Source organism: Rhinopithecus bieti, unplaced genomic scaffold, assembly GCF_001698545.2.
Source record: "Rhinopithecus bieti isolate Rb0 unplaced genomic scaffold, ASM169854v2 scaffold_6876, whole genome shotgun sequence".
NCBI lineage: Eukaryota > Metazoa > Chordata > Mammalia > Primates > Cercopithecidae > Rhinopithecus > Rhinopithecus bieti.
In genome coordinates, this window is record NW_016805229.1 from 1145110 (window position 1) to 1163347 (window position 18238).

At 47.6% G+C, this 18238-nt stretch overlaps 1 protein-coding gene across 3 annotated transcripts in view; it reads right to left on the minus strand.

Annotated features, from left to right (window-relative positions):
- The window catches only part of ABCC1 (ATP binding cassette subfamily C member 1 (ABCC1 blood group)), a 195477-nt gene that overhangs the window by 85943 nt on the left and 91296 nt on the right, over positions 1 to 18238 (minus strand). For all 3 annotated transcript variants that reach the window (XM_017871711.1, XM_017871712.1, XM_017871713.1), the window contains 5 exons: positions 15478 to 15708; positions 14160 to 14337; positions 11281 to 11442; positions 7040 to 7132; positions 3583 to 3786 (listed from right to left, as the gene is read on the minus strand). In XM_017871711.1, the coding sequence (XP_017727200.1) occupies positions 3583 to 3786; positions 7040 to 7132; positions 11281 to 11442; positions 14160 to 14337; positions 15478 to 15708 (868 nt within the window). The remainder of the gene's footprint in view (positions 1 to 3582; positions 3787 to 7039; positions 7133 to 11280; positions 11443 to 14159; positions 14338 to 15477; positions 15709 to 18238) is intronic.

The window sequence follows — 18238 nt, forward strand, 5'->3', positions numbered from 1 at the left end:
CCCGGCTTTTTTTTTTTGGGTGGGGGGGAGGGGAGAGGTGGCGGGCGAAGGAAAGGGTCTCACTCTGTTGTCCAGCCAGGAGTACAGTGGCATGATCTTGGCTCACTACAATTTCTGCCTTCTGGGTTGAAGCAATCCTCTTGCCTCAGCTTCCTGAGTAGCTGTGACCACAGGTGAGCACCACCACTTCCAGCTAATTTTTGTATTTTTAGCACAGATGGGGTTTCACCATGTTGGCCAGGCTGGTCTCAGTCTCCCAGCCTCAAGCAACCCACCCGCCTCGGTTCCCCAAAGTGCTGAGATTACAGGCATAAGTCCCTGCACCCAGCCAGATTTCATATTTTTTAAAAGCTAAAAAAAAAATTAAAAGAATATTACATGACACATGCAAATTCTATAAAATTCAAATATTGGTGTCTCCAAATATATTTTTACAGGAACATGGCCACACCCGTCGGTTTCCGTATTATCTAAGGCTGCTTTTGCACTACGCTGGAAGAGACTGGTATTTGTGACAGAGACTGTATGGCCCGGAATTCCAAAAGTATTGACAGAAAAAGTTTCTTTACTCCTACTTTCTGTCAGTCTCTCTCGAACTTCAATGTGCATATACACCACCTGGAAAACTAGTTACAACACCGATTCAGTTTCAGTGGATGTGGGCTGAGGTCTGCACTGTTAACAAGCACCAGCTGATGCCATGGCTGCTGGTCCATGGATCACACTATAGGTAGTGAGGATCCACTCCAGTGTCTCTACATGTCGACCTGAACCAGCAGCAGCAGCACCGAGGGATATGTCAGAAATGCAAATACTCAGGCCCCACCCAGACCTGCTAAAACTGAAAATCTGGGTGGGGCCCAGAAAGCTGAGTTTTATAGTAACAAGCCAGCACAGTGGCTCACGCCTGTAATCCCAGCACTTTGGGAGGCCAAGGCGGGTGGATCACCTGACGTCAGGAGTTCGAGACCAGCCTGGCCAACATGGTGAAACACCATCTGTACTAAAGATATTTTAAAAATTAGCCGAGCGTGATGTCGCATGCCTGTAAGCCCAGCTACTCGGAGGCTGGGGTGGAAGAACAGCTTGAACCCGGGAGGCAGAGGTTACAGTCAGCCAAGACTGTGCCACAGCAATCAAGCCTGGGTGACAGAGTGGGACTTCATCTCGATAGACAGATAAATAAAACATAGTAACAAGCTCTCCAGGTGATTCTGATGCAGGCTTAAATTTGAACACCATCTCTCCTGCAGTTCCAGACCCGGACAGATGTAAGGCAAGACTAAGAAAACTCAGTGTCAGCATGGACACGCTTTTGCAAATGCAAAACAGCTCAGTGTCAGCATGGACACGCTTTTGCAAATGCTGCAACAGCTGGAGCTTCCTTAGACATTCCACCTGCAACCCAGCTAAGATGAAGCAGGTGGTAGTTTTACAGAAAAGCTCCATATTCATAAACATGTTTAACTCCACTTCACAGAAACTTGCCAGAAAAACATACAATTTGCCAACCTGACCAAGAAGGAATAGTTGTAATGAGCACGACATTACAGAAAGAATCACACCGTTAATAAAAAGACAGAAAGAAAAAACAAACACGGGGCATGATCTGAAGTCATCCTTCACCATTAACTGTTTTTAACTGTGCTTAAAAGGGGATTTCCATAGTCCATCTCTATGCGGTCTCCTGATTTGCAGCCAACTTTGCAAAATGGTAAGTTGCACTGATGTCTTTAAACTCTTCAAAGCCAGCTAGGCAGGGATAGACCCGTTACCATACCCCAGGACAGGTGCCAGAACTTTCAGTGGAGCATGGATCATAATAGCAAAAAAACACAGAGAACAACCTGTTTTTGCAAGGAACGGGAAAAAGGGTAATTCCAGCAGGGCACATCCACACATGAGACAAGCATCCATCATGAACACAAATGAAGCAAGCCGGGCATGACAGCAGTGCACCTGACGTCCCAGCTACTTCGGAAGCCAAAGCAGGAGGATTGCTTGGGCCCAGGAGTTCAAGGCTGCAGTGAGCTACGATCTCACCCCTGTACTCCAGCCTGGGGGACAGAGCGAGACCCCAGTTCAAAACTCCCCTCCTCCAAAAAATAAACTAAAATGAAGCAGATCAGAATGAATGAACCAAGACTATATATTATTAACTACACAAAAGAGAACACTATGTACAGTATGATTCCATTTAAATCTGTCAAAATATTTAAACACCTAGATGCTTGTCCATTTTTTTCTAAAAGCATACACAAAACTGTCACTTTGGAGGAGAGGAACTGATGGAAGAGAGGACAATACACTTCTCATTTTACATCTTTCTGTATTTTCTTTTTTTTTTTATTACAATGGATGACAAATATTTGTTCAGCACCTGCTATGCACTATTTTACATACTGAGGATATAGCAGTCAACAGAAAAGACAAAAATGCCCATCTGGAGCTGACATCCTAGTGGGGAAAGGCAGACAATAAAATAAGTCTATTTGAATTTTTTTTTTAACTTTTTTTTTTTACTTTTTTTGAGACAGGGTCTTGCTCTGTTGCCCAGGCTGGAGTGCCATGGCTCAATATCGGCTCACTGCAACCTCTGCCGCCCAGGTTCAAGGGATTCTCATGTCTCAGCCTCCTGAGTAGCTGGGAATATAGGCATATACCACCATGCCCAGCTAATTTTTTTTTTTTTTTTTTAAGCAGAGACGGGGTTTCGCCAGGTTGACCAGGCTAGTCTCAAGTTCCTAGCCTCAAGTGACCCACCTCGGCTCCCAAAGTGCTGGGATTACAGGCATGAGCCACCGCACCCAGACCAAAATAAGTAAATTTTAGAGTGTGTTTAGACCATGCCACTTGACATGTGGCCCACGGGACACTGACAATCCACACTTTGTGACCAGTTGCTGACAAAATAAGGAGGCAGCACCATAATGTAGATCAACTATGGCATCAAGCGTGCCATTTGGCTCAGCTCACACTTTGTTTCTTGCAAGGCTATCTTAACACAGCAAAACACAGCAAGCAGAGGGCACTGGTTTACATCCTGGCACAAGCTGCCTATATCACAGTGAACAGATAACAAACAATTCCTCAACAGGTTGGCTAAGAAGCTGCTAAATGTGAATAAAATAAAGCAGAATGGAGAAGATGGCAAATGTTTAAGGCAAGTGTTTAGGGAAGGCCTTGCTGACATAGTTACCTTTTTTTTTTTTTTAAGACAAGGTCTCGCTGTCACTCAGGCTGGAGTGCAGTGGCGTGATCTTGGCCCCCTGCAACCGTCGCCTCCAGGTTGAAGCAATTCTCTTGCCTCAGCCTCCCGAGTAGCTGTGACAATAGGCATGCGTCCCCACTCCTGGCTAATTTTTTGTATTTTTAGTAGAGACTAGGTTTCACCATGTTGGCCAGGCTGTTCTTGAACTCCTGACCTCAGGTGATCCACCTGCTTTGGCCTCCCAGGGTGCTGGGATTACAGGTATGAGCCACTGCACCTGGGCGACATAGTGACCTTTTAAAAATATTCAAGTATGCAGACAAAATAAAACATCAAATAATGAGGGCCAGGAAAAATGTGGCTTCACTCACCAGGAAGGGTGTGCAGACCCAGGTGAAGGTGCCCACGGCTGCCAGGTAGGCAGACTTCTTCAGCACCTTCAGCTCCTCCTGCCTGATGGCCAGCACCTTGTCCTTGAACGCCAGCTCCCAGGCATAAAGCTTTAGCACCTTGATCCCATTGAGAATTTCATTCATCAGCTTGATCCGATTGTCTTTGCTCTTCATGTGGGCCACCTTGGAAGAGAAAGGCAGTCAACACATCTGGGGTGACCCTGGGATCAGACCATCACTCAACATCACCAGCTATTCTTTTTCATAAATTTTATTATATGCTTTGACATGTGAATGTTTTTCATATTGATTTTTTCTTTTCAATAGAGATGGGGTTTCAGCATGCTGCCCAGGCTGGTCTCAAACTCCTATGCTGGGATTACAGGTGTGAGCCACCTTACTGGGCCTCAACATCACCGTCTATTAAAAACAGGCCTCCTGAGGGTGGGAGAGCTGGCCCTGTAATCCCTATGAGTCCTACTCTTGAGTCCCAAGACCACACCAAAGGACCCCGCGATCAAGAAAAAAAAACCCTTCAAATCATGTTAGGTTAGACACTGGAGAAACACACTCAATTTAGAATCCAGAAATAGAGGCAAGAAAAACCCTTCAAGTGTCCAGAAAAGAACGGATTCAGTCCCTATTCTGCTGACCCAAACATAGGAGACATGGTGGCGGTGTTTTTCTTCTCTGTTTTCTTATTTTTTCTTTTTTTTTTTTTGTGAGACAGTCTCGCTCTGTCGCCCAGGCTGGAGTACAGTAGCATGATCTGGGCTCACTGCAACCTCTGCCTCCCGGGTTAAAGAGATTCTCCTACCTTCGTCTCCTGAGTAGCTGGGACTATAAATGCCTGCCACCACACCTGGCTAATTTTTCTATTTTTAGTAGAGATGGGGCTTCACCATGTTGGCCAGACTGGTCTCGAACTCCTGACTTCAAGTGATCCACCGACCTCAGCCTCCCAGAGTGCTGGGATTACAGATATGAACCACCACACCCAACCTGTTTTCTTATTTCTTGTCAGCCCAGTTCTCCTTTTTTGGGGGAAGAGCATCTCACTCTGGCATCCAGGCTGGAGTGCAGTGGCACGATCATAGCTCACTGCAGCCTTGAATTCCTGGGCTCAAGCAATCTTCCCACTTCAGCCTCCTTAGTAGCTGAGACCACAGACACATGCCACCACACCTAGGTCATTTTTGTATTTTTTTGTACAGACGGCATCTTGCTATGTTGCCCAGGCTGGTCTTGCACTCCTGGCCACAAGCCATCCTCCTGTCTCAGCCTCCCAAAGAGCTGGGATTACAGATATGAACCCCTGTGCCTGGCCCATGGTTGTTAAAATAGTGAAATGTTTCTGTACTGGCTAGCACTGGTTCCAAAAAGTGGATACTTGTGCAGTGCAGTTGTTAAATATTTTTAATACCACCAGCATTCTGTGTATACCAGCAACTTTTCTAAGTATTTTACATGTATTCAGACACTTAACATTCACAAGAACTCTATCATTGAGCGCTACAGTCATCCCCGGGTCACAGATGGGAACAATTTAAGCTACATGATCTCGAGGCCAGGGACTGAAGTGGGTTCAGAGTCGAGTCACTCAGGGAATCCTGCATATCAGAGACTGAAGGGTGACTCGACCCTAAAGCCCCTGCCTCACCCATCGCACCCAACCCTAACCCGTGAGGCCTCTCCTTCCAACGGGCCCACGTCCTGCAACTCATCTCCCTGTGGTACCAACAGTGCAGCCAAGTGCTGCCATTTGAAATTCCACAGCACACCATCACTATCCATCAACAGAAGAGCAGAGAAATAAACTGCACCATCTCCATTATGGACCAAAAGGCACCAGGTCGGGAGAATGAATTGAAGCTATACAGCATAGCACAGAGAGGCCCCAAAGCAGGGCACTAAAAGGCAAAAATCATGCTGCCATGTAGGCCCATTTAGGTAAAAACAGATATGGTAATATCTCTCACACACACACACAGACAAACATATATAATGGCCAGGCATGGTGGCTCATGCCTGCAATCCCAGCACTTTGGGAGGCCAAGGCAGGTGGATCACCTGAGGTCAGGAGTTCAAGACCAGCCTGGCCAATGTGGTGAAGCCGCATCTCTACTAAAAATACAAAAATTAGCTGGGTGTGGTGGTGGGCACCTGTAATCCCAGCTGCTTGGGAGGCTGAGGCAGGAGAATTGCTTGAACCCGGGAGGCAGAGGTTGCACTGAGCCAAGATTGCACCATTGCACTCCAGCCTGGGCAACGAAGTGAGACTCTGTCTCAACAAACAAAAAAACCCCACATATATAAAAACCAAACCTAACTATATCATTAATCAGGTCTGTATATACATACATAGAAAGTTCTAGAAGGAGTTGCTTCTATATATTTGCAGTGGTTGAGAGAGTAGGGAAGGGGGTATCCCCTTTTAAGTACTTTGTAAGATTTAAACTTTTTTTTTTTTTGAGACAGGGTCTCACTCTGTTGCCCAGGCTGGAGTGCAGTGGCATAATCACGGCTCACTATAGCCTCGACCTCCTGGGCTCAGGTGATCCTCATGCTTCAGCCTCCCAAGTAGCTGGGACTACAGGCATGCATCACCACACAAAGCTAACTTATCCATTTGCGGTAGAGACGGCGTTTCACCATGTTTCCCAGGCTAGTCTTGAATTCCTAAGCTCAGGCGATCCACCCACCTTGGCCTCCCAAAATGCTGAAACTGTAGGGGTGAGCCCGGCTTGAACTTTTTTATAATAAGAAACCACACTCTATTACTTGTGTATTTAAACATTTTAAAATACAAAATATCTCCAAAAATAAAAACCTGAAAGCCGGGCATGGTGGTTCACACCTGTAATCCCCAACACTTTGAGAGGCTGAGGCAACAGGATCACTTAAGCCCAGGAGTTTGAGATCAGCCTGGGCAACAGAGCAAGGCCCCATCTTAGAAATTAGTTACTTATTTTAATTCAAATAAAGACATTAACACCATGTCTGGTACCAGGTAAGAGCTAATAAGGGGGAAACAAGTAGGGGGTAATTTGCACTCAACTCTTGAAAGCTGAGGCATACACACACATAATAAACAAGACGATGGGAAACAAAGATTCTCGGAGACTCCCAGACCTTCTGATTCCAGTCACCGGCCTACAAGGTCTAACCATGTGTCAGGAGCTCTCAAGCTTGGCTGCCCAGTATAATGACCTGGGAAGCTGTACATCTTGATGTCCAGACCCCACTCACAATAACTGAATCAGAATCCCAGATACGGGGCCCGGGCATCAGCATTTGTTGAGACTCCCCAGGTGACTCCAATTGGCAGGCAAGGCTGAGAACCCCAGGGACTGAGCAGAAGGAACTGGATAAAATCTGCATGGAGAGGCTCCTGCCTAGGGCCTGGCTTGGGGGCCTGCAGAGACACATGCCTTACCTGGTAGGTCTTGGTCTTCAATGCCATCACAGCGTTGACGGGCACCATGAGGACCATCACGGCCACTCCAGCCAGGATGGGAGGGCCCAGGTTCTAAGGAAGGAAAGGAGACTCTTAATCACTCACAAGACAGGAGAAAACAGGGCCCTTAACAGCTTTCCGGCTGATCAATCCCACGTGGATGCTGCCGACCAAGTTCAGGGCAAGGTGTGTTACTTTTACCCCACAATAGGGTGTTAAGAGCCTGTGGTTTCATTCCTGAGCATCTCTCTGGGTCCTCCCAATCCCTTGAAGAATAAGCAAGTCCATGCTCCTTTCTCCCAAGCCCTTGGGGCCACATGAGTTGTGCAAATCACAACTTTAGAATTCTAATTTTTTTTCTTTCTTTTTTTTTTTTTAGGAGATGAGATTTCGCTATGTTGCCCAGGCTGCAGTACAGTGGCTATTTGCATCAGTGATCCACCTACTTCAGTCTCCAAAGTAGCTGGGACTACAGGTAAGCATTAGGTCTTGCTACACTGCCCAGGTTGGTCTTCAACTCCTGGGCTCCAGCAATCCTCCCAATTCAGCCTCCCAAGTAGCTATGACTACAGTCACACCACCATGCCCAGCTAATTTTTGTTTTTGTTTTTTTTTTTGTAGGGACAAGGTCTATGTTACTCAAACCGGTCTCGATCTCTGGGGCTCAAGTGATCCTCCCAACTCAGCCTCCCAAGTAGCTGTGACTACAGTCACACCACCATGCCCAGCTATTTTTAAAATTTTTTGTAGAAGGTCTCACTATGTTGCCCAAGCTGGTCTTGAACTCATGGGCTCAAGCGATCTTCCCACCTCTGCCTCCCAAGTAGCTGGGATTACAGGTGCGAGCCACCACGCCCAGCTTAGATTTTTAGAAAGGTAATAAGGTAGTAAGTAGAAAAGTGTGAACATGACCACCTGACTGCTTATCCTGCTTGAAGGCTGCTTACAAGTTTAGCCCTTGGCTAGTGTCTGCATACTTGCAGGGCTTCCACCATTAACAGAATTGATAAGAGTGGCTCAATGTGCCTCACCTGTTTGTACAAACAATATGGTTTATGGTGAACACTGCTTTCCCTCTGGGAGTCTAGACTTCTGGTACGTGCCAAGCAAAGGGTGCTTATGTGACCTGCCCCTAAAAAACCCCAAGCACTGGGCTCCTACCAAGCTTCCCTGGTTGGCAACATTTCACACACATCATCATAACGATGGCCGGAGAATTAGTGCACCTGTGTGACTCTGCTGGGGACTCCTAGAAACCTGTGCCTGGCTTCCCTTGAACACTGCCCCATGTGTTCCTTAATTCTTTGCTAATTTTGCTGTATTAACGTATACCCTTGTGGCCAGGTGCAGAGACTCACACCTGTAATCCCATCACTTTGGGAGGACAAAGTGGGAAGACAGCTTGAGGGCGGAAGTTCGAGACCAGCCTGGGCAACATAGCGAGACCCCATTTCTAAAAAGAAATAACGAACTTAGCCAGGCATGGTGGCGTGAACCTGTGGCACCCAGCTAGATGAGAGGACAAAGTGAGAAAACTGCTTGAGACCAGGAATCGAAGGCTTCAGTGAGCTATGATCGAATCACTGTACGCCAGCATGGGCAACAGAGCAAGACTCTGTCCCTTAAAAGAAAAAACAAAGTAACAAAAAAACAAGACAGCCCCCACAACAAAGAACTGTCTGGTCCCAAGTGTCAACAGTGCTGAGCTCAAGCAACTACCATCTAAAACAAGATGTGATGTTAGACAATTTTCTTAACGGTTCATAAACCAATCCTGAAGGCAATTCTAAAAGAAATGTTCCAAAAATATTTTTCCCATAGTAGCACTTTTGCGAAAGTAGATTCCCCAAGACATCTGCTTGAAAAGACATTTATTTAGATTTTTATTTTTTCTTCTAGAGACACGGTCTTGTCTTGTCACCCAGGTAGGAGTGCAGTGGTGTGATCCTAGCTCACTGCAGCCTCTGAACTCCTAGGCTCAAGCAATCCTCCTGCCTCAGCCTCCAGGGTAGCTGGGACCACGGGTAGGCACCACCACAACCAGCTAATTTTTTTTTTTTTTTTTTTTTTTTTTTTTTTTTTTGTAGAGACAGGGTCTCACTATGTTGCCCAGGCTGGTCTCAAACTCCCGACTTCAAGCAATCCTTTCACCTTAGCCTCCCAAAGTGCTGGGATTACAGGCACATTCCACCTATATCTGTGCCCAGCCTATTAGATAATTAAACTCTGGTGTTTTTTTCTGAGTTTTATTATAGAAACACTTTACTCGCCTTCTGCTCTACAGATGTATAAAAAAAGCAAACTACAGACAAATAAACCAGTAATTTTTTCCTCTTCCTTTTTCTTTTTTTTTTGAGACAGAATCTCGCTTTGTTGCCCAAGCTGGAGTGTAGTGGTGCAATCTCAGCTCAATGCAACCTCTGCCTCCCGGATTCAGGCCACTCTCCTGCCTCGGCCACCCAAGTAGCTGAGATTAAAGGCATATACCACCATGACCAGCTAACGTTTATATTTTTAATAGAGATAGGGTTTTGCCATGTTGGCCAGGATGGTCTCCTGGCCTCAGATGATCCACCCACCTCGGCCTCCCAAAGTGTTCAGATCACAGGCATGAGCCATTTCGTTCAGCCCTTCTCTTTCAATAACAGGTAATAATTTGAGCTGTGCCCATTATGCACCAGGCCCTGCTGGGGTTGTACCCACAGAAGACACAAAAGTCAGCTGCTGTGTGTCTGCAAGTAGCTAACATGTTACCCGTCAAAGAGGAGGCAGTACACTGAGCATGAAAAAAAAAAATCTATTTCAGAAAGTGGGCCGGACACGGTGGCTCACACCTGTAATTCCAACACTTTGGGAGACCGCGGAGGGCAGATCACCTGAGGCCAGGAGTTCAAGATCAGCCTAGCCAACATGGTGAAACTCCGTCTCTACTAAAAATACAAAAAAAAAAAGAAAAATTAGTGGGCTTGGTGGTATAGGCCTGTAGTCCCAACTACTCGGGAGACTGAGGCAGGAGAACTGCTTGAACATGGGCGGCAGAGGTTGCAGTGAGCAGAGATGGCACACTGCACTCCAGCCCAGGCGACAGAGCACGACTCCATATCAAAAAAAAAAAAAAAAAAAAAAAAAAAAAAAACTACTCCAGAAAGTATTCTTAGACGACTTCCTATACTAAAGTTATTGGGATTCAAAATTCAAAAAAAAGAGAAAGTCCATCTAATTCAGAGGGCAGGGGAAATCAATGGAAGTAGTGTCATGCTACAGCCTGCAGGGATGAGCAGGCTTTCATCAATTAGGAAGGAAGGAAAGGCAGGTGGCAAAGACCCAGAAGTGGCAAAGCACAAGGCATGTGTTGTGCTATGAGCCTCTTTGCTCATCATCATTTTATTTTGGGAACTCTCCCTCCTCACATGGAAGGACTGTCAATCACATCTCTTCTGCCATGGGAGAGGACATGTGACCCAGGCTGGCCAATCAGAGAACTCTGCCTCCTGGGCCACACTGATTTGGTTCGGGGTGTGAACAGGACCAAGCCAGGCCAATCAGAGTGCTCTCTGAGACTGACTCTGGCTGTGCAGAGAAATGCTGCCTTATCTTTTCTCTGGCACCTTTATCTGTCATGATGTTATCACCCCAAAGCTATGGAGCCATGTGGGGAAGTACCACTGAGAATGATGTCAACTCAGAGGACAAGAGGGCTAGGAAATGATGAGTGAGTGAGTGAAACTGAATACTGACAACATTGCCTGATCTCCTGGATCAATCCACACCTGAAGCTAGTCCCCAGATTTCTGAGATACATGCAGCCCCAAAGTTTCCTTTATTTACTTAGGCTACTTTAAGATAGATGTCTATCCCTTGCAATTGAGAGAATTTTGACCACCATAATTAGGTACTAGTGAATAAGTAAGTCTGGTAAGTGTTTGGGAGGATTCAACGGGAGAAATATGTGTCCACTGTAGGGTAGTTAATTACTGACACTGTCAAGGGAAGAGAAAATGAAAACGCCAAGCCACCAAGGAGAACATCAACCTGACAATTTAGGGAAGGAACAAAATACCGAGGAATCGGTTAACAGACTGGAAAATAAAATATGAACGACAGCCGGAACTGCCAGGGAGCTATACATGCCATTACCACCAACACCCACTCCCTCAGCCCGCTGCCCACACGTACAAGTCCCTCCCTGCATGCAAAGGGGAACGGCGTCAAACACACACCAGCCACAGGAGGTAGAGAGCAAGGATGACTTGCAGGGGGGCTGACCAGATCATGTTAATGTATGTGGCCAAGTCCATGAACCTCTGGGCGTCCACAGACATGAGGTTGACGATCTCCCCGACCGTGGAGGATTTTCTGGCTGCATTGGTGATCACCAGGGCCTGTGGGACAAAGGAGAGGGAAGGTGGGTGAGTGCGGCAGGTGAAGAGGCCTGACTCTCCCTCCAGGCCCACGGAGAGGAAGGAGACTTTCAGGGGCGGAAATGCCATAGATCTCTGCTCCTCCCCTCCTGACCTATCTGTATGCCCAGGATGCCGTTGTCATCTCAAAGCCCACATTCTTATCCATGGTGCTGCCTCCCAACCTCGAACTCATCAACTGGCAAGGGACCCTAGGTGTCCTCGAAACCAGGTCTTCACATGCTTTAATGTGCACACATGCAGCCGGGTTTTTTTGGGGGGGAGTGGTAGGGGGTGGGGGGAGTTGTTTCAGATCCTGCAGGTCTGGGATGTGGCCTGGGATTCTTCATTTCTACCATGCTTCCAGGCTGTGCCAATGCTGCTGGTCCCAGATCCCACTGAAGGACCGAGGGTCTGGGCCAGGGTCTCTAAGTCTTGGCATTCTTGACATCTGGGGCTGGATAATTCTTTGGGGGTCTGTCTTGTACACTGTAGGAGGTTTAGCAGCATTCCTGGCCTCCACATACTACACGCCCTCACCCTCAGTTGGAACAACCAAAAATGCCTCCAGATATTGCCAAATATGCCCTGGAGGCCGGGGAGCAAATCTCCCTGGCCCTCAAACATGGTTGTACACTATCATGTGGTGAGTTTTAAAAACACTAAGACATTAGCAGGTGTGGTGATGCACGCCTCTGGCCCAGCTACATGGGGGACTGAGTTGGCAGGATCGTTTAAGCCCGGGAGGTGGAGGCTGCAGTGAGTCAAGATCGTGCCACTGCACTCCAGCCTGGGTGACAGAGTGAGACCCTATCTCAAAAGATAAAAATAAATAAAAAATAAAAACACTGACACCCGGGTGCAACCTCAGCAATCTCAGTTTCATTGGTCTGGTACAACCTAGGTGTCAGGAAGTTTTTTTGTTTTTTTGAGACAGGGTCTCATTCTGTCACACAGGATGGAATGCAGGGGTGCCATCAGGACTCACTGCAGCCTCCAACTCCCGGGCTCAAGCAATTCTTCTAACTCAACCTTGTGAGTAGCTGGGACCACAGGTGCGCACCACCATACCTGGCTAATTTTTTTTTATTTTCTGCAGAGTGGGGTCTTGGTATATTGACCAGGCTGGTATTGAACTTCCAGCCTCCAGTGATTCTCCCACCTTGGTCTCCCAAACTGCTGGGATTACAGGCATGAGTCACAGTGCCTGACCTGTAGCAGTTTAAGCTCCCCCGGTGAGTCTAATTCACAGACAGGCCTGAGAATCACCCTTCTAGTTCATCAAGTACCTGCAAGACTATCTCTTCCTAACCTATGGGCCAAGCAGTTTCCTTGACCTTGAGACCAAAAAAAAAAAAAATGTATAGGGATCAAGAAGGTAATTCAGATCCCAGCACCTTCGGAGGCCGAGACAGGCGGATCACGAGGTCAGGAGATCGAGACCATCCTGGCGAAAATGGTGAAACCCCGTCTCTACAAAAAAGATACAAAAAACTAGCCGGGCGAGGTGGCAGGCGCCTGTAGTCCCAGCTACTCGGGAGGCTGAGGCAGGAGAATGGCATAAACCCGGGAGGCGGAGCTTGCAGTGAGCTGAGATCCAGCCACTGCACTCCAGCCTGGGCGACAGAGCGAGACTCGGTCTCAAAAAAAAAAAAAAAAAAAAAAGTAATTCGGTTCCTTTGAAACTGGATGTACACAGATGCCTGCTACATACTCTTATCATGCAAGGAATGTGCCACCTGCTCAGTTCAAATTAAGAGTGACAACAGGCTGGGTGCGGTGGCTTATGCCTGTAATCCCAGCACTTTGGGAAGATGAGGCAGAACTCAGGATCACCGGAGGTCAGTAGTTCAAGATCAGCCAGGCCAACATGGCGAAACCCTGTCTCTATTAAAAATACAAAAATTAGCCAGTTATAGTGGCAGGCGCCTGTAGTCTCAGCTACTCAGGAGGCTGAGGCAGAAGAATTGCTTGAACTCGGGAGGCGGAAGTTGCAGTGAGCCAAGATCATGCCACTGCGCTCTAGTCTGGGGGACAGAGTGAGACTTAGTCTCAAAAAAAAAAAAGAAAAACGGCCAGGCGCGGTGGCTCAAGCCTGTAATCTCAGCACTTTGGGAGGCCAAGACAAGTGGACCACGAGGTCAGGAGATCAAGACCATCCTGGCTAACACGGTGAAACCCCGTCTCTACTAAAAAAAATACAAAAAAAACTAGCCGGGCGTGGTGGCGGGCGCCTATAGTCCAGCTACTCGGGAGGCTGAGGCAGGAAAATGGCGTAAACCCGGGAGGCGGAGCTTGCAGTGAGCTGAGATCCGGCCACTGCACTCCAGCCTGGGCGACAGAGCGAGACTCTGTCTCAAAAAAAAAAAGATTGACAGTAAGCTGAAGCACAGAATGTTAACAGCAGAACCAGGATCCAAACTGGATTTCCCCACATCGAGGGTCACCAATCCATCTAAGAAACTCAATTACCTACAGCTGATACACAAGGACATCTACACGCCAACCCTTGAAATCAGCTTTGCTAACATACAACGCCTGATGCCCAGTGTCCATGCCACCTAAGGCCACAGAAGCTACCTTCATCCTACTGCTCCAGAAGCTGGGCTGGAAATCTCCACGCTGGTCCCAGAGTAACCCAGGGCTGCAGGAGGGGATGTCAAAGTCGGGCCACATGCCAATGGCACAGCGCCCCCTACCTTCCGATAGACAGCCCCGATGACGGCGGTCTTGATCCTCATGCCGCTGACGAAGCAGATGTGGAAGTACTGGTGCAGCACCAGGGTCTGCAGGCAGGCAGCGATGAACAGCAGTGCGGTGTAGAAGTAGCCCTGCCAGTCTGGGGCCTTCGTGTCATTCACGAAGTTGATGAGCAACCTGCAAAGGAGCCAAGAGAGGGCCCGGAATGACTTGTGACACGTGGAGGCAGGGAAAAGGGCTTCAGTGTTGGCATTCCAACTTTCTCCTGAGCCAGACAGGCTAAACACTATCATTTTAGTTTCACAGATGGAAAAACAAGTCCACAGTGGTGATCTGGCTGTGCAGGTGGCCCCAACTGCTCATAACAGAGGCCTCTGTCTTGGGGTTGTGTACTAAATGTTCTAGCTATATCTCATCACCAGCAAGTCACCCAAAGGAACTGCATACGGAACACCAGGGAAAGAGGTAGGGAGGGAAAGAGAATGAATGTGTAGCCCCTAAGTCACAGAGCAGCACAGAGCCAGGGAGGAGAGAGGCAACCTCCTTTTCTGACTCTCCGGTTCCTGGTTGCAGTTTTGTTTTGTTTTTTTTTTCTTTTTTTGGAGACAAAGTCTCGCTCTGTCGCCAAGGCTGGAGTTCAGTGAAGCAATCTTGGCTTGCTGCAGCCTCTGCCTCCTGGATTCAAGCAATTCTTATGCCTCAGCCTTCTGAGTAGCTGGGATTACAGGCGTGCGCCACCATGCCCAGCTAATTTTTGTAGTTTTAGCAGACGGTTTTGCCATGTTGGCCAGGCTGGTCTTGACCTCCTGACCTCAGGTGATCTGCCCACCTCAGCCTCCCAAAGTACTGGGATTACAGGAATGAGCCACCGCGCCCAACCCTGGTTGCATTTTTTCATGAGATCTGCTGGCATTTCCTTGCTCTTGGTTTCCCAAGACAATGCCATATCCTCCCCATTCGGGTTTCAGGGGAGCCTAGTGGGTTTCTGTTACTTGCAAACAAAGTGGTCTTCACTAATATGGTATTAAGTAAAGCATAAAGCAAAGCTAGGCAGTGACGGTGGCTCACATCCGCAATCCCAGCACTTTGGGAGGCCAAGGCAGGAGGATTGCTTGAAGTCAGGAGCTCGAGACTAGGCTGACCAATAAAGCAAGACCCTGTCTCTGTTTTTTTCAAAAAAGCTAAGGTAAAAATGGAGACATCTGGCTATGAGTCCACTTCAGGACACAGCATGACCCTAGGGTTATGACTGATGCAAATGAAAGATCGAACCCAAGGAGGGAAAACAGAGCCCACCTGGGAGGGAAGGGGTCTTACTTTAAGATCTCCGGCCCGGAAAACATCATCAGGTCGTGGATGGCCTTAAAGAAGAAGCTCATGAGGAAGTAGGGCCCAAAGGTCTTGTATAACACCTTAAACAGGGAGGGGTTCCACTCCTTGTGTGGGGACTTGACAATCAAAGCCTCCACCTCCTCATTCGCATCCACCTTGGAACTCTCTTTCGGCTGGGCAGGATCCTTGGAGGAGTACACGACCTTCACTGGCTGTCTGGAACACAAGGAAGTGAAGTCATTGTGGCGTCTGCCAGTGACGCACCCCCCCCCCCCCCACCGGAGGGACATGGCCAGGGAAAGTCACCCTTCAGGGAAGGCAGAGTCAAAGACGACAAGCCCAGGGAGAGGGGCAGCTCAGCACAGCGGTTACAAACACGGACTCTAGAGTCACCGGCTCAAGGTCTGGCTTGGCCACTGGCCAGCTGCGTGGCTTCAGGCAAGGTCCTTAAGCTCTCTGGGCCTCAGTTTCCTCCTCTGTGAAATGAGGATAAGAGTAGGACCTCCCTCCAAGGTAGGTAAGATTAAACAAGTTGAGTAAGTGAAAGACTGAGAAAACTGATGGCTCCAAACTGATCTAGAGTCAAGGTAATCCCTATCAAAAGCCCAGCTGGCCTCCAGGTAGAAATTAATGAGCTAACTCTAAAATTCACATGGAAACTCAAAGATCCACAACAGCCAAAACGATCGTGAAAAATAAGAATCAAGTTGGAGGATTCACAGTTCCTGATTTCAAAACAATACAAAACAACAATCATGGCCAGGCACAGTGGTTCACACCTGTAATCCCAGCCCTTTGGGAGGCCAAGGCGGGTGGATCACTTGGGTTAGGAGTTTGAGACCAGCCTGACCAACATAGTGAAACCCCATCTCTACTAAAAATACAAAAATTAGCGGGTGCCTGTAATCCCAGCTACTTGGGAGGCTGAGGCAGGAGAATTACTTGAACCTGGGAGGTGGAGGTTGCTGTGAGCCCAGATCGCACCATTGTGTCAAAAACAAAGAACAACAATAGGCCAGGTGCAGTGGTTCACGCCTGTAATCCCAGCACTTTGGGAGGCCGAGGTGGGCGGATCACCTAAGGTCAGGAGTTCAAGACCAGCCTGACCAACATGGAGAAATCCTGTCTCTACTAAAAACACAAAATTAGCCAGGCATGGTGGCACATACCTGTAATCCCAGCTACTTGGGAGGCTGAGGCAGGAGAATCGCTTGAACCCAGGAGGCAGAGGCTGTGGTGAGCTGAGACTGCACCACTGCACTCCAGCCTGGGCAAAAAGAGTGAGACTCTATCTCAAAAAAAAAAAAGAACAATAATCAAGACAGGCAAAATGACAGGCATATATAGATATATAGTTCAACGCAAAAAAAAAAAAAGAGAGAGAGAGAGAGAGAAAGAGTCCAGCCAGGGCAACACAGCAACATCCTGTTTCTAAAAAAAATTTTTTTTCTCACTAGGTGCAGTGGTTCATGCCTGTAATCCCAGCACTTTGAGAGGCTGAGGGGGGTGGATCACTTGAGGTCAATTGTATGAGAACAGCCTGACCAACATGGCAAAACCTCATCTTTACTAAAAATACAAAAAATTAGCCGGGCATGGTGGTGGGTGCTTGTAATCCCAGCTACTTGGGAGGCTAGGAAGAAGAATCGCTTGAACCCAGGAGGAGGAGGAGGTTGCAATGAGCTGAGGTCGCGCCACTGCACTCCAGCCTCGGCACCAGAGTGAGATTCTGTCTTAAAAAGCAAGTAAATAAAATTGACTGTGATGAGACTGCACAACTCTGTGAACACACTAAAAATCAGTAAATTGTATATTCTGCATACATGAATCGTGTGGTATATGAATATCTCAATAAAGCTGTCACCAAAAATCTAGTCTTTATCTTACAGGGATTTTTTTTTTTTTTGAGATGGAGTCTTGCTCTATCACACAGACTGGAGTGCAATGGTGCGATCTCAACTCACTGCAACCTCTGCCTCCCGGGTTCAAGCAATTCTCCTGCCTCAGCCTCCCGAGTAGCTGGGATTACAGGCGTGTGCCACCACATCCGGCTATCCGGCTAATTTTCATATTTTTAGTAGAAACGGGGTTTCACCATGTTAGTCCTCTGGTCTCGAACTCCTCACCTCAAGTGATCTGCCTGCCTCGGCCCCCCAAAGTACTGAGATTATGGGCATAAGCCACTGTGCCCGGCCAATAGTTCATCCTTGTACATCAGTTAGTATTCAGTTATGCACATGCACATAACTAGTACATCTGTGTGTTCACTTGCTAATATTTGTCTGGCTTACCTCCAGTTTGGGTTATCACAAAGTAGCTAAGAACGTTCCTGTACCAGTCTTTTATGAACATATGTTCTCAGCTCTCTTGGGTGGATGCCTGGGAAGGGAGTGACTGGCGCTATGGTCACTATGTCTAACTTAAAACAAAAACAAAAAAAACTGCCAAACTCTGGTTCCAGAGTCACAGAAACATTTCACATTCATGCCAGCAGAAACCATAGTCCAAAATGGCCCTAAGCTCTGAGTAGCCATGCACAAAAGAGAACATAAAACCACTACACACAAACCAATGAAGCACTGGGTTTTTAAAACCAAAGGTGAGAGCAGGGAGATCCCCCCCCCCTGCTTTTTTTTTTTTTTTTTTTTTGAGATGGACTCTCATTCTGCCATCCAGGCTGGAGTGCAGTGGTGCAATCTTGGCTCATTGCAACCTCCACTTCCCGGGTTCAAGCAATTCTCGTGCC